The 17312-nt window shown below is 32.3% G+C and overlaps 1 protein-coding gene across 2 annotated transcripts; it reads left to right on the top strand.

Moving 5' to 3' along the window:
• Positions 1–409: 409 nt before the first annotated feature.
• Positions 410–14225, top strand: LOC127737607 (monocarboxylate transporter 4-like). Of its 2 annotated transcripts, XM_052248449.1 has the most exons (8): positions 410–491; positions 1720–1933; positions 3027–3085; positions 5446–5589; positions 8703–8948; positions 9690–10067; positions 11686–11811; positions 13729–14225. In XM_052248449.1, exons 3-8 carry the CDS (start codon positions 3079–3081, stop codon positions 13962–13964), a joined length of 1137 nt encoding a protein of 378 aa, XP_052104409.1. In that variant the 5' UTR covers positions 410–491; positions 1720–1933; positions 3027–3078; the 3' UTR covers positions 13965–14225. The 2 variants fall into 2 exon arrangements, with proteins under 2 accessions (XP_052104409.1, XP_052104407.1); XM_052248447.1 differs by lacking the exon at positions 3027–3085.
• Positions 14226–17312: the final 3087 nt, after the last annotated feature.

Below are 17312 nucleotides of genomic sequence, written 5' to 3'. Positions count from 1 at the left end.
TTCAGGCCTTTTAAATATTGAAAACATCATTTAAACGATATGATCTTGCATGTACATTTCAAATTACATATCTTAACCGATAACTTGTGGTTTAAAAATAACTCTTATTCAAGATGGTAACCCATTAAAAAACAATCTTGACCGTTTTACATTTATAACAAGAAAGTATTTCTCTATTGTAGTCTGAAAATATCAGTTGTATATCTGTAATTAAGCATGTTTCAATGGGACGTATCCTTTTTACTTGATAATGTATTTGTTTATTGTCTTTAAAAATGCATTCGGTAAAATTAATGCATGTTCATGCTAAAAATTATTGTTCTGATTCACACTTTTCTTTTCATGTAAATCAGCTCTAGAAAAATCTGGTGTAAACCAGATATTTTCTACGTAGCAAAATAGTATTTAACAGGAAAGATGCTGGTGTACTACTTCATATTGTTACTTTGAAAACAGAGAATAAACAATTCTCTATGACGCTTACAGAGAAGGTAAATTAAATGTAATTGTGTTATCTGCATTATAAAATAATAACTCGCATTCTAATTTTGTAGTATCTCAAACGATATGTTTTGTAATAGACCAAATGTATAAATTTCCAGAGATTCTTGTACATGTATGTGATAATGAATGGATCAAGTTGAACTTCAACACGTTATCATCATACATCTCTGTAACGTGTATACATATATTCCATCATCTTGATTTTACTTGCGAGAAATTTGACTGTTTTCCAAGAAAGAATCAACAAATACTGTAGATGTGACTAAAACAAGATTTCATTTTACACTTTCATTTAATGAGATAAAATTATTTAACTACGAGTAAAAGGGATCAGGTTAAATACATCACAATGTCCAGCTTATTGATGTGTGAAGCACCATTTATATATTTGTTTAAATCATAACGCTTCCCTGAGTGTTCATTTAGTTCTATAACAATCTACTAGTAATTGAAATATAGAACTCTGATGTCGTTTTCTCCATAAGAGAGATAGCGAAATCAGAGTTCTATATTTTAACTAGATATTGCTTAGTTAATACAGTGGTGATTTTTGCATCGTGCAAATAACAAAATGTTAACACTTGTTAACATGCTATGTATAGACATTATCAATGGAGGGGGTATGTCGAGCATCCCCCAAAAAATTACATACGTCGATTTGCGATCTTCATGAATTTGTAGTTTTGTAGTTGAAGAAACAATTTCTTTGGTCTTAGACACACAATTTATGCACAAATCAGATGCCTTAGTTCGTATTTAGTAGTCATAAGGTCGAAGGATTTCATATTCACTTTAATCGTTTTTTTTTATCTTAACCTTTTATGTTAAATGTTTTCCCCTTATACAGTTTGAGAAAATAATAAAAAAGATGAATAATTAAGATTGAAATTATTGCCCAATTGAAATTGTTCGCTGTTTACGTTGAGGTTGAGGGGCAATAGAAATATCATTAATGGTAACATATCTTTTATCTCGGTCTTGTAGTCATTAGTACGCGGATTATAATATGACGAATGTGGCATCATTTGATATTTTGGTCCAAAAATGAATGAATAAAGGACAGGATGCCGTAATTGGATCTCAGATAACATATTTTCTCATTGATATAATATATTGTGTTTTATATCTTTTATTTTTCAAGAGTGTGCCATAAATTTTTGTCCATTACTTTTCCTTCAATCTAGATAATTTTAAATACTTTTGAATATTAAAAAGGAAAACGTTGCTAAAGCTTCAACTAGACAACTTGTTCCAAATGGCGGCTATGGTTGGATTGTTGTCTTTGGAGGATTTATAGTTTTTATGGTATTCATCGGTTTTAACTCAGCTATTGGTTTAATATATGTCGAATTAACTGAAAACTGGGGCGTTGGGAAAGAAAATCTACAATGGATAGGATCAATGCAAACTGGACTTGCCTGTTTAATGGGTAAGTACAATATTGAATCAAAAGAATTTTATCTGAATGTCAAAACACACAACAAAATTCTTAAAAAAAGATAATTTATTAAGACGTACTCAAAATTGGCAATCATGCCACATCCAATTGTTTTTTATAGCAGGAAACAAATATCTCTAAGGCGTTTAAGAAGTTGAAACTTGACTTTGAACATTCACGTTGTTGTTCGCTTCAAATGAAACTCGTTTCGAATAAATGAGAAAAAAATAAAAAATGTCAAGACATCGCATATTAAATATGTTAAAAAGTGTGAAGGTAGTTTTTAAGAGGCATTCATGGGCGAGGGAGGAATCGCGTGAACTCCAAAAACAGAGCGAGACTCTAGTAGTCTGTCATTGTATATTTTAGCATTTGCTACTTTTTATGTCGTGTTTGATATCAAAAGTTTGAAATATTTTTTCATAAAAATGTTGAAACTTAGTTACTCATGACAAATAATGATACCAAACACGACATAAAAAGTATAGCAAATGCTAAAATATACAATTTCACGCATTTTTACAACATGTCAACTCGACAGGTTGATATCTCCTGCTATTCATTCATCTAAAGTCATGCATGTAAATCCAAAAGGAATGATAGCTTAAATTGTTGATAAAGGAGTATATAAAAAAATGCAGGTTAACTGTTTAAGTTGGTAAATAAGATACGGACAAAATAATAAAAAAAACTTGTGATTATAATATAGATGTCACAGCGCATGACACCATCATAGAACAGTGGAATATCTAAATATCAAATACGGAATAGAACTTATATACTTTTTCTATGGAGAGAAGTTTGAGTGCATGTGAATGTCTGAGCCAATTTAAAAAGTAAAGTTCTTGCATGGTATAGCAATGGTAAATGTCCATGGTCACGAAATGACACGTGTTGTCAAATAAACAAACAAAAAGATAAGACATATGAAAACCTTTGTCGAATTTCCTGTATTGTCCTGGCTGGTGTATTTGATCACACAAAATCGTGATATACAGAAGAGCTGATGCAGGCACAGAGAAGGTGGATAATAATCATATTTTGATACTGAATATTTTAACGAATTTGATTTCCTCTGTTGTAGATAAAAACTTTTTATAGTTTTGAAACTAGGAATTTTGAAGGGCCAGATTTAAATGATTGGTAAGACATTTAGAGGATGATCCTTTGAACTGTGTCCTAGGAAAGTCACAGTTAAGTAAACTATGTCAGTAGTGTTCCTCAGACTCCTTTAATCTTTTAACTCCACTGTCTGTATGATATTGAAACAAAGCTTTAACTCACATGAGAGATAAAGAGGTAGTCTAATATTGCAGTTAACATGTCAAATTTAGACTTTCATTTTGAAAGTATACTAGTCAACAAATCAAACGATACAAGGCAATGCATTTTCCATATATAATGAAATTGGATACACTGTACCGAGGTAAAAAAATGCACAATTGGTCTAAAATTTACAGAGTTTTATTTTATTATCAAAACCATTGATTTAAGGCAAATACGCGAACATTTTTTTTTTGCAATTTTTGTTATTTCAAAAATCGTATTTTCACCCAAAAATTCAAAAATCGATATTAGAACTTAAAACTTTTAATTTAAACATGGTCTGCTTAAAATTTTGAATACCTTTGCAGATATTTGAACACTTATTTTTCATCTTCGAAATTAAGTTCCGACTTTTGTCATCATTATCCGCAAAATAAATTTGACCCCTGTGTTCAATAACACGGTGTTTTCTCACTTTCCAATTTGGTCAGATTCTTTTAATCATACGCATTTGCTTTGCAAATAAATGTTTTTCATCGGATAATTTAACAGTTTTTCCTATTTATCATATTTTATGATAAATTGGACTTCAAACTTGTGTATCGTTACTTTTGTTGACTAGTATATATATTTTGTCTTTACATAAAAGTCAACCCTTTCAAATTAAAACGTGCGATTTTAAGTGCTTTAGCTAAAATATTTCGTTGTTTTCAACAAAATAACAAAATTTAGATTTTTTTAGAGAATAAATATATTTTCAAAAGGATGAGAGGCAAATTCAAATCTTACATTTTATAGCTGTTCAAAATGAAATTGTATTATTATTATATAACTGAACATTGACTCTCGTAAATCAGTTTGTAAAATCTGTAATATCTGAACAGTTTAAAAACGAATAATACCTCATTTGACTACGAGCTTTTTTCTTCTTTTTCCCCCATCTTTTTACTGTTGTGAACCATATCCAAGTGTCAGTAAATCACAAATAAAGAATATGGATTTTGGTGTGCTATTGAAGCATGTAACCCGCGAAAAATTCAATAGTCAAATTTATTTTGAAATCATTGAAAGAAGAAGTGATTTAAAGTGTTGTTATGAGTGAATAAAAAAAAAATATATGAAAAATTTAAAAGAATGACCTTGTGATTAGAAAAAAAGTAATATTCTAAACTCAAAATTATAAAAGTACATTGTGTGGAAAACGATAGATTTTCGAATCTACAAGGTTTTTCTAGATGACATATGACGGAATTTTAGGTTAAAGTCGACAGCCTTCCTTTTTATTTTGTCGTTGAAATTTACAATCCTAGTCTTTAGTACCACTGCGCATTAAACAAACGATAATCAATTCAAATTAACATTGGTATATAGAAATGAAACGAGATTTAATTTGAAACTTCATCAAATGGTTCTGGCGTTTTAAATACTGCAATCATACAAACATACATGATACAATGATAAAATGCTTCGTAAATTAAAAATATATAAATTTGTGTCTGAGTGTTGAACCACTTTAGATTTAGATCTCAATCTAGATTTGTATTATGTACTTCGAAAATAGTCCAGCTCAAGCCATTTAGGGAGTTTTGTTTTGTGACTTATTGTTGCAATACATGATAAGAATTTTAACTTGTTCGTTATTTTGGTAAAATGTAACTTTTAGATTAATCTATTGTAAAACATGGTGTGTACAGAGCTACTTCGATGAGAAATGCTGAACAGGGCCAATTGATTCGAGATAACTATAGATTTAATTGAATAATTACGACGATAAAATTACAGTATGATAAGCATACAATATTATGTCCCCTATTTCCAACATTTGTCAGTTATGCAAGATACATGTTTTACATCAAAACTCAGGGACATACTAGTACCTTCTGTAAAAGGAACACAACAAAACCAGTACTGAATATTATTGAAAATAGTACGTAATGGTCGCAGTTCACGTGCACACGACAGACACATTTAAGAGCACATAAAAAACAAAAGAACCAGAAAAAAAATGTTTTATTTGTTTGGGTAGTTGCAGTTTATAGTTACATTACTAACGGCATAGTGTTGGCTAAAACCATATGACGTCGATGTCTGTGCCCAAGACACGCGTTTTTAGAATAAATTTTACAAGAAACACTCGAGGCAAAAACTATGAAAAACAGGAACGTAACGAAAAGACAACAAAAATCAATAAAGAATAATAAAATAGGATAATTTAAAAAATGTATATATATTTTTAGGACCATTTGTATCATCTGTTTCAAGTCTATTCAGCTGTAGACGGATAGTAATAGTAGGTGGATGTCTACAGTTTGTTGGATACCTCCTAAGTGCTTTTGTTAGTACAGTTAACCTTCTCTATGTAACACTGGGAATTGTAGTAGGTAAGGCATATTTTTTTCCTTCTCTAGTTTTATTCCCTTTAGGTCACGGATTCATGTTTCATATCATGAGGTTAAACTATCAAACGTTTAGAGAACACGATGTTCAAGATTTTAGTTGATTTACCTTCTAAAAACGTATAAGATTGTCAGTAATTTTAGCGAGAAAAAAATGCAACATATATTATATGTCGTATAGAAACCATATTAACACAGCTATGCGTCTTCATATGATGCAACATTTCTTAAACCATAAAAATACGTTGCGGTTTGTTTTGCGTTCTAGTTTCACTCCACTGACATCTTATCATTAATTCTTCTAATAAAAAGTTAAATTAAGTTTTATATTATGACATGAAATTTGAAGATATTGAAATTAACAATAAAAAAAACCATGACCAAAAAAAAAGACGAACAGACAAACAGGAAAAACGCGAAATACGAAAGATGAAAAAAACACGAAATTGTATACGCCTTCTAAATTGTCCTATTTGTAATTGCTCTAAACTTCATTGACCTGTTACAAATATGACTTGTCATGGGATGTTAACATCCAAGGTGTGCTCTAAACTTCATTGACCTGTTACAAATATGACTTGTCACGGGATGTTAACATCCAAGGTGTGCTCTAAACTTCATTGACCTGTTACAAATATGACTTGTCACGGGATGTTAACATCCAAGGTGTGCTCTAAACTTCATTGACCTGTTACAAATATGACTTGTCACGGGATGTTAACATCCAAGGTGTGCTCTAAACTTCATTGACCTGTTACAAATATGACTTGTCATGGGATGTTAACATCCAAGGTGTGCTCTAAACTTCATTGACCTGTTACAAATATGACTTGTCACGGGATGTTAACTTCACAGGAACAACACGGCGAATGCCACTAATGGAGATGGAATTTCCGTACCTCCCAGAACACATGAGTTCACACCAGCTTTAAGAGGAGTTAGTGTTGGTTTAGCTTCAGTTAAACGACTGGATTGGTAAAACATTTATTTTATTTGTGACGGTCAAGGTTGTATCAATCGTCCATGGACCGGTATATACGTTGTGTAAAAACTGTTCTTATTTACATTAAATGATACAAGCAAAGAATTGATATGTACCGGTTAGACAAGAGAAATGATCTAACTCTGTAACGTAGGATGCTTTATCATTAAATTTCCATATTGGTTGATCACAATGAATGCCACTAGTGAAGAAAAAACGCCGGAAGTTCATCTCGCTTGTTCATCTAGTTTGTGTTTTACGGAAATATGTTGAATTCTTTTCTTTTTTGCAAATGGTTTTGTAAATGTTCCTTTGACAAATGAATTTATAATTGCCACTTCTATTTTGTTTTGTATCTTTAATCGAAACATCTTTACCACCAAAATAGTTCAAGTGAATGTAATATTAGACCGAATTTTTCTGTCTCCTGTGTCCATATTTCACCCTTCCCATATTTTATTTTCATCATTTTGACCTTTTTTATTTTTTTATTTTTTTTTTTGTTGAACACGTGTTAAAAAAAAAAATTCAAATGATAATAAAATGCTCCGCTGAGGCGCAGCTTGATACGACCGCAGAGGTCGAACCCTGAACAGTTGGGGCAAGTATGGACACAACATTCAAGCTTGATACAGCACTGAATTTGGATTGTAATTAAATATTTGACACAGCATAGGTTTCTGACACAGAATGAATGTGGTCTAAGAACTAAAAAAAATTTAATTTACCTATTCAAACCATATCATTATTATTTGCTTTTATATATAAATCAGAAATAACCAATTTAAAATGGAAAATTTTAAAGAATAAAAAAGGAAAAAAAAAATCCCCCCCCTAATTTTTTGAACCCCCTTATGATTCATTACCCCCAAACTCAATCCCAGCATTCCCTTTGTAGTATGGTACCTTGCAGTACAATTTCAGAGAGATCCATACACTTGAACACAAGTTATTGTCTGGAAACTAGAAAAATGCTTGTTTTTTGGCCCCTTTTTGGCCCCAAATTCCTAAATGTTTAGGGCAATTACCCCTAAACTCAAACCCAGCTTTCCCTTTGTGATATGGAACCTTGCAGTATAATTTCATAAAGATCCATACACTTACACACAAGTTATTGTCCTGAAACTAGAAAAATGTTTGTTTTTTTGCCCTTTTATGACCCCTAATTCCTAAAATTTTGAGGGAATTACCCCCAAAATCAATTCCAGCCTTCCCTTTGTGGTATGGTACCTTTTAGTACAATTTCAGAGAGATCCATACACTTGAACACAAGTTATTGTCTGGAAACTAGAAAAATGCTTGTTTTTTGCCCCTTTTTGGCCCCATATTCCTAAAATTTGGAGGCAATTACCCCAAAAATCAATCCCAGCATTCCCTTTGTGATATGGAACCTTGTGGTACAATTTCATAAAGACCCATACACTTACACACAAGTTATTGTCATGAAACTAGAAAAATGCTTGTTTTTGGCCCCTTTTTGGCCCCTACTTCCTAAAATGTGGAGGCAATTACCCCCAAAATCAATCCCAGCATTCCCTTTGTGATATGGAACCTTGTGATACAATGTTAGAGAGATCCATACACTTACACACAAGTTATGTCTGGAAGTTACAAAAATGCTTATTTTTGGCCCCTTTTTGGCCCCTAATTCCTTAACTGTTGGTACCATAACCCCCAAAATCAATCCCCACCTTCCTTTTGTTGTATTGAACCTTATGGTAAAATTTCATAGAGATCCATTCACTTAAACTAAAGTTAGAGTGCGAAAACTAATGTGTCTTCGGACGACGACGACGACGACGACGACGACGACGCCAACGTCATACCAATATACGACCACAAAAATTTTTTTGCGGTCGTATAAAAAGGAAATATGAAATGTCAAAAATATACACGAAGAGACAGATTATTCGGTCTAATGTAATATAATATGAGATATGGTAAATAAGCAATGTTTTTACACTACTGTATCACATTTAAATGCAGATAATTATCTTTATACCAAGGACTTGAAATATTAGAATGTAAAAGATTCACCTCACTCGAATGTGTTAGTGAGCGTAAATGATTACATTGGCATTGTCCTGTTAATGAAATGATAATTCTGTTTCTGCAGGTATAGGAAACGGTTTAACAATAACGTCTTCACTGCTGATATTAAATGAGTTCTTCGACAGGAAATTACCTTTAGCTACTGGTATTGTTTTATCTGGAGCAGGAATTGGAAATATAATATTCTCACCTCTAATTGACTTCTGTCTCAAGAACTACGGGTACCAAGGAACTCTTATGATATCTGCCGCAATTGCATTAAATGTACAGATAACAGCAGCAACATTTTCTCAAAAGCGACCAAAACAAGGTTTGTTAATAACAGTCAATACACACATGATCAATAAATAAACATGATTTAAAGTTAAAATACAAACAATGAATGCAATACATCTCACGTCCAATTAAAACCCGCAGTCTTCAGAAGATGAACTAAACATGGTAATGCATCTCTCAACTCCTTGCAGTATTTTATCTTAAGAAACTGAGTTTTAAAGAAACTAATTATAAAAGATAACAGTGTTGTATATGAAGATTTGAGTGTATACATATATGACTTGGTGAGTGTGCAAATTGAGTGTCAGCGACCATCAAAGCAAAATGTAATACCCTCAAATATTGCAATGTAATCCTGTTGGCTCTTTCTATTCAATATACAGAATTATTATCTAATCAAAACATACGTCACAAAAAGTGTTCCATTACAATTTTTTTTTTTTTTATTTCAAATCAAAAGACTGTATGAAAGAGAGGCGAATGATACAAAAGGGACATTCAAACTCATAAGTCGGTAATAAACTGACAACGCCATGGCAAAAATAAAAAAAAAAGACCAAAAAACAAACAACAGTATACAAAACACAATAAAGAAGACTAAAGACTGACCAACACGAACCCCACCAAAACCAGTGGTGATCTCGGGATCTCCGGAATGGTAAGCAGATCATCATGCGGAACCCGTCGTGTTGCTAATGTAAGTAAAACATATATTCCATAACGGTCAAGTTGTCAATACACCTTTTAAAGACATATATTTCTCTTTTTAAAACAGGTCAAATATTTAGCTTTAGTAAACAACTGTCCGATATGATGGATATTGACCTTCTAAAGACTCCAGCGTTTGCTTTTTGTATTATTACAAACACCTTGTCGTCAATGGGGTTTTATGTACCGTTTGCATTTCTTCCAAACTCGGCGGCACATTATGGAATTGAAGAGACCAATATTCCATGGCTTATATCAATGATTGGTTGTTCATCGTCATTAGGCAGACCGTTTATTGGATGGATGGCTGTAACGTTCTATAGACATAAAATAGTGCTGTATTCATTCATACTAACTGTCTGTGGAATATCTATTTTAATGATGCAGATTTGGAGAGAGTTTTATTTTCTTGCTATTGCATGTGCCATATTTGGAGTTACCTCAGGTAATTATGTAGTAGTATATTAAGAGTGTTATGATTATGAATTAAACTATTAAGTTCATTTTAGAAAATGAAATTGTTTATATGATTAAATATAAAAAAAAGTATCGAGACTTACATGTATGATGGCATGGTATGCGTTTGCGTTGTATAAGTATTTTCAACATATTTATACTTACAATTAAAAAAAACGAATAAACATACATGTATCTTTACACTTAACGTATATCCATTTTCGTTAGGCAAAAAATAATGACGATATATATTTTACTGTAATGAATCGATCATTCCTTTAACAGAAACTTTTTTTTATTGTCAACTAATTTGTGCATTTTTGCTGGAGTCTAGTTAAGTCTTTTTGTTGTATCATATATCATTTGCACTTTAGATTTATAGGTTTCAAAACAAGTGAAAATAAGATGTTAATTGATATCTCGAATTAGTACACTTTCATCTAATAATAAACTCGCACTGCGAGCATTTAATGAGTTTATCATTGTTGTTGAAATTAAATGACAGGAGATCAAGCGATATTCCATTCTCAATAGTTGTTTAATCCTTTTCTCTTATCGAACTATAGCAATTTCGTATTACGTCGAAGTTCAAACGCCACTAAATGTCAAGCAACCAACAATCAATCAATCGAAGTACAAACCAGCCAAATGAACACTTCTGTCGTATTACTTTTGCATATCACAGTTTTTACTTTTATCCATCGTTAACAAATGTTATTAGTGTGTAGTTCTATACTTTGTTTAGAAATTCACCATATTTAATGTAAATATATGACTGTAGATAGCTTAATTTATCATATACTTATTCCAGCAGCGCCTGCATACGTAGTATATATCTCCAAGTTGATACGATATTTCAGGGCTTGTATTTCCTATCATGATTTCTTTGATAGAGGGTTGCCGCACACAAGGAAGCTGTTAAACTAAGAGTTCCAAGTGCTGAAGTTGAAATCATCACTTTGTAAATTTTACGGACGCCATCACGAGTTGGTTGACCGTTATGGAATATCCGTTTCACAGATGACAACGGATATGTTCCAAATGTCGTAACTACAATCCTGTCCCCTTTTCCCCGAATGTGACCTAACGAATTAGACTTATTACCGGGTTTGTACTAACATGAGCAACACGACGGGTGCCACATATGGAGCAGGATCTGCTTACCCTTCCGGAGCACCTAAGCTTACCCCCGTTTTTGGTGGGGTTTGTGTTGCTCTGTCTTTAGTTTTCTATGTTGTGTTTTATGTACTGTTCTTTGTCTGTTGGTCCTATTTTTACCATGGCGTTGTCAGTTTATTTTCGACTTATGAGTTTGAATGTTCCTTTGGTATCTTTAGCCTCTCTTTTATTTGAGTTATAATGTTTTATACTTCATGGATTCATATCGGTCATTCAACAATTTTCTAAGTAAGTTAGCAACCCTACGACACACTTAATTCCTAAAGACACAAATATCGACAGACAAGTTTGTTTGGAATATATCAAACATATATATATTTCTCGAAGGCAAACTCAAAAATATAATTCTACCTAAATATTTTGATATTCTACCTATATACCTTGATATTCTACCTATATACCTTAATGAAGTTTTTTTTATTCTTCAGGAGGCACTGTGTGTTTGTCAACGAGTATATTACCTGATATAGTACTACCAAAATCACTTTGTAATAGTGTTGGTATAACGTTACTTTTTCAAGGTCTCGGTAGTATTATTGGTACACCTGTTGCAGGTATGATCATTGATAGGAATAACAATGTGTTATTTTCTTCTTACTCATATTGGAATTTGTTCTTCATCATTGTGAGGGAACTAACTATAAATATGAAAAAAACCTACACCCATAACGTTTTATAAAAGTCGCTAACTCCTAATATTCCTAAGTTTTGTAGATTCGATGGTTTCATGGAAATATTTATTGGTTGTTGTTTTATAATTCGGATATTTTAGCATTTTAGACAGCAAGCATGCAAATCCCGTGTACAGTATATATCTTTAAATTGTGGGACAAGATGAGAAATTGGGATCTAATTGAAATATCTTCATATAACGTTCACATTTTGGAAACTTTCAATAAAAAAATGAAATATCAGATCAAAGTAAAGATAAGAACTTCTTTGAAGTGAGCACATTTGACGAGGGAAACAAAAATATGAAGATACATCGATACCTGTAACATTTCGAGTGGAACAATGTGAGAAAAAAGTTGGGGAAATCAAGGCAATTTAAAGACTTAGTATGTCTTGAATAACAATGGAAGTGTTTTCAGATAAACCTTTTCAGATCTCGTGAATAATTATGAAATATAAATAAGAAGATGTGGTATGAGTGCCAATGAGACAACTATCCATCCAAGTCACAATGTGTAAAAAGTAAACAATTATAGTTCAAAGTACGGCCTTCAACACGGAGCCTTGACTCACACCGAACAGCAAGCTATAAAGGACCCCAAAAAGACTAGTGTAAAACAATTCAAACAGGAAAACCAACGGTCTAATCTATATAAAAAACGAGAAACGAGAAACACTTATGAACCACACCAACAAACGACAACCACTGAACAACAGGATCCTGACTTGGGACAGGTGCATAAAAATGCAGCGGGTTTTAAACGTTTTAACAGGCGCCAACCTTCACCCTAACCTGAAACAGTGGTATAACATTACAACATAAAAAGACACTCAATGAAATATCAATTGAAATGGCTTAACTCGATCAAAAAGACAATACACAAAAACAAGTAAATATACCCTGAACGAATAAGTTTGATCTATGACACAATATAAATAAAAAAGATGTTTCAATGTCAAAAAGACAACTTTAACCTTGGACACAATGGCGTTAAATAAAGAAACGTACACAGGTAAATTTAAATATAATAATCTTGTTGTTAGGAGTACAGAAACATTTTTTACAAAATAAATTTGTTATTCGTAGTACGATTACAGAAGTGAAAATTTTTTCGTCATACTAAATACTCGTCTATACGAGATAACACCAAATAAGTAAACATTGAATAACAGAAATGCATTACAAATTTTGTCAACAGGTCAAATTAACACGAAAGTACGATTTGAGAGTACTCGCATTTACTGAAAGCTAGTTAAAAGCCAAAAACAATTAATAATAAAAAATCATGCATCAGAGACTAAAATCAATTAAAACACATCCCAGGCAGGGATTTAGTGTTTAAACGCCATGAACAGTCAAAGAAGACATGACTTGTGCAATGCCAAAATAAAAGTAACGACAGGCAGTAGGATAGTTAGGATTTAACCTTATAATAAATATGTATGATGTTATGTATCATGTGTATAGATAAAACAATTTCTTAATAGAAAATAAACGTGGATGTGTATATATACATCCGGAAAAAAAAACAATTCGAAAAGAATACAAATTTAGTTATGTTTTAATTTGTTGATGACAAAATCGATGTTTGTGCCAATGAAAACAATATTCAAAGATCTTATTACAACATTAGTAAGATAACCTTTACTAATAAGTTTGTTTAAAGGTTCGATAAGTTTACACGGATTGTTTTATAAATATTTGATACTAATGCAAAATAATAAAAGATGATTTCGATTGACTATAACGATGAGTATGTTTTCGTGATAAAAAGAAACTATTTGTGTTCTATTTGCAGGTGGTCTAACAGAAATGGTTATGAATGATGGTATAATTTACATATACGGCGGTAGTACATTCCTCTGTGCTGCTATCACCCTGGTCCCAATAATTTATATAACTACCTCAGAAAAACATAGGCAAAGATTTAATCAAAAAGCTCTGGTAACGGTCGAATCCGATTTACCAGATATCATTATTAACGTTGATAGACGACATTCCATAACTGACACCGAATGGATTGTAAATGTTTGAATATGCAACAATAACACAGAAAAGATCTGACTTTTATGTTCGAATATTTTTTTAACTTACAAGTATATCAATATGACAACAGACTAGTAAAACCGTATATCGCCATAATGTTGTAGCTAGAAAGTTCTCGAACTCTCTACAGATCAAATGATTGCTTGGCTCAGGTGTTAATGTATGTTGTTAGTTCTATAACAGCAAGGTGGTTATTTTATTTATTTATCAGTTATATTTTGTTGAATAAAATTAGTTTTTAATAAACGATTCTGTGGTTATTTCTAATTATTTTCTCGGATAGATACAACGATTCATTTTAGCACAGATGATTCCAATAATTCTATATACTGAGAGTCCCATGATTCCTACTGAACGATTTAGCCATAAGATTATTACTATGTTTTACTTTTACCCTTATTATATATTAACGAGAAAGATTAAAGATAAAGGAAAGAGCACGATTCTTAACGTAAAGAAAGACGCATTACTATCACCACAGAGGAAACAATATTCGACAAAACATCACATCACCACATAGGAAAACAGCCAGCTATCTTTTAGTTATTAGTGTTGTTATTTTGTTTTCTTGCTGTCTTATTGACGAAAACTGCACATTTAATTTTTGTATGTTTAACAATTGGAATAATTTTGTCAATATAACGGACCAATCTATAAACAACTGTCATACAAGTGGGAGGGTTAGCCAGGGTAATAAAACCAGGCCTTACCCACCATATTCTAAGGAAAATGCCTGTACCAAGTCAGAAATATGACAGTTGTGTTCCATTCGTTCCGTTAGTTTGATTTATTCAGGTTTCATTGATTTGAATTTACCTTGGAGTTTGATAATTCTGTTAATACTTTTCAACTTACACCAAAAAACTGCTTCAACAGAGTTATGAGGAAGAATCACTGAAATCGTCACAACAAACGTTTAACGGTCATCACAATGAATTGCTTGACCGATGCGATGTGTCTTTGTCTCAATTTAGTAGCGACAGGCTTTTGTGGTCTTAGATATTTAAATACCAGAATAGTCGTCCGATATGTAATTTTACCGATTGTGTCAATCTCGATTGCGACATTTTGACTAAGTGAGGATTCTCATGGCAGGTGATATATACATAGCCGGGGACGCCTATCCTGTCAACACACTCGGTCTCATCTCATTTAGTGTTCAAATAATTCCCTCAGTGTTTGTTTTTTAACCTTGATTGATATATTCTTAATACATTTGAACATCGGTACACCACTAATGCCTTATTTTATATAGCTGACAAAGGCTCTATTTATAATGTTTTTTACGGAATAGAGTTTACCTTGTGTGGGCTACTTTATCTTCAAATTTTTAAATAGCAGAATCGATGCTATCGATATCAGCAACGTTCTTCATCACAAATGAGTAACATCTAAAATTCCACTTTATTTTTAAAATCAGTCTGTTTTTATTATCTCCCATAGTTACATCAAAACCATTGCACCTAAAATATTTAAATATGAACAAGCATTAAAAAATCTTGATTTAGAAGAATACTTGAAAAACCCTCTTTCATGTGACTGTTCTCACTCTCCATATATTTACAAGTCTTCTGGTCATGTAATTTCTGGTGATCTAAATATAAATGAACATGAACATCTCCGGAAAGGGATATCTCATGGTCCTAAATTTAGAGAGCCACAACACATCAATTGGAATCATAACTTTAAAATAATAATGGAATCCGTTGAGGATTACGCCAGAAAATGGGCTAAACTAGAAAAGGTAAAACTTGAATATTTCAATGAACAACAAATCTGAGGACTTACCTTGTTTGTATTGGATACCTAAACTTCACAAGGCTCTGTACAAACAACGATACATTGCCGGCTCATCTGCATCTTCTACAACGGAATTGTCCGTTAGATTAACCAAAAATATGAACGCAGTGAAAGAGGGCGTACAGAAATACTGTGACACTGTTTACTCTCGTAGTGGCATTAACCATATGTGGATTCTTAAGAACTTAAAAGTACTTCTGAAAATTTTTAAATCTCGGTAATTTTCTGAAATAAATTCTATCAAAACATTTGATTTTTCCACCCTTCACACCACCATAACAAATGAAAAATTAAAAATCCGTCTTAAAGAAATAACCCACAATGCTTTCATCCATACAAATGGTACTATACGCTACACATTTATTGTTTTGGGATATGATTCCACATATTTTATCGAAAATAAGCCCGAATATAAACATGCTATACCCAAGAACATGTGATCAGTATGCATTAGTTTCTCATTTCTTCATATTAGTTGAATTTGGAGGTCGAATTTTCCGGCAGATTGTCAGCATCCCTATTGGAACAAACTGTGCACCTCTCCTGGCCGATTTTTTTCATATGAGTCGGAGTTCCTTCAGACGCTTCTAAAAACAATTAGATCAAAGAAGCTAGTCATCTCAGTACCAAAATCTATGGCAAACGAGACGATTTTAATTTCAAAATTATAAATGTTCCCCACCTTAGCAGCAATAAACCAACTTCACTCGCGTATGGAGTATACATTTGTCAAAATATGATATTCAAGAGATTGCAGCTGCTACAAAGACTACGTCATTGGCGTTCCTTGTGCAGGTTGGTCCTGAGGTGCGATTCGGACACTAAGGTTTTTACAGTGTTGTTTCTATTTTCTATTTACTTTATTTTTACTTTATCGAGAAAGTGCATAAACTATATACGGTATGTACTTTCAACGACAAAATATTTTTTGTTGACGTCATTGTCAAATTTAAAATTTACTATCTACTACTTCTTTTTGTTGGCGTCTTTTTTTAAATTGATTTGTATGTTTCTTTTTAGTCAGATGTGTTGTATGTTTGTTATGTAGGATTTGTTAGATACAATGTCTTAATATCTGACTCTGACATAGCAAACAACAGCTATTCAGTTTGACGTTTTACTTGTTACTAATCAAAGCTAAGGCGACGTCGCCGATATGACGTCAACATCGGATATAAAGGTAATTCGGGACGTAGCCGATTTCTTGACAGTTTTTGCTGCTTGATCCCAAATATTGTCCGATTATCCTAATATGTCTGTTTTGGTTCAACTTATTTTGTCAATAAAACGAAACTATAAACTGTCATACAAGTGGGTGGTTTAGCTAGCTCTAAAACTAGGTTTAGCCCACGATTTTCTTCGGAAAATGCCTTTACCAAGTGAGGAATATGGCAGTTGTTCCGTTGATTGATAGCGTTTGATTTTGTCAGTTTTTATGAATTTCCCTTTTTGAATTTGCCTTGGAGTTCGGTATTTTTGTTATACTTCTTTTACATACATTGTGAAAATGATAATATTCTAAATATATAGGGTTGG

This window comes from Mytilus californianus, unplaced genomic scaffold (genome assembly GCF_021869535.1).
Source record: "Mytilus californianus isolate M0D057914Y unplaced genomic scaffold, xbMytCali1.0.p SCAF_4, whole genome shotgun sequence".
NCBI lineage: Eukaryota > Metazoa > Mollusca > Bivalvia > Mytilida > Mytilidae > Mytilus > Mytilus californianus.
Note: the sequence above shows the minus strand (reverse complement) of the source record. Positions and strands in the feature narration are given on the sequence as shown.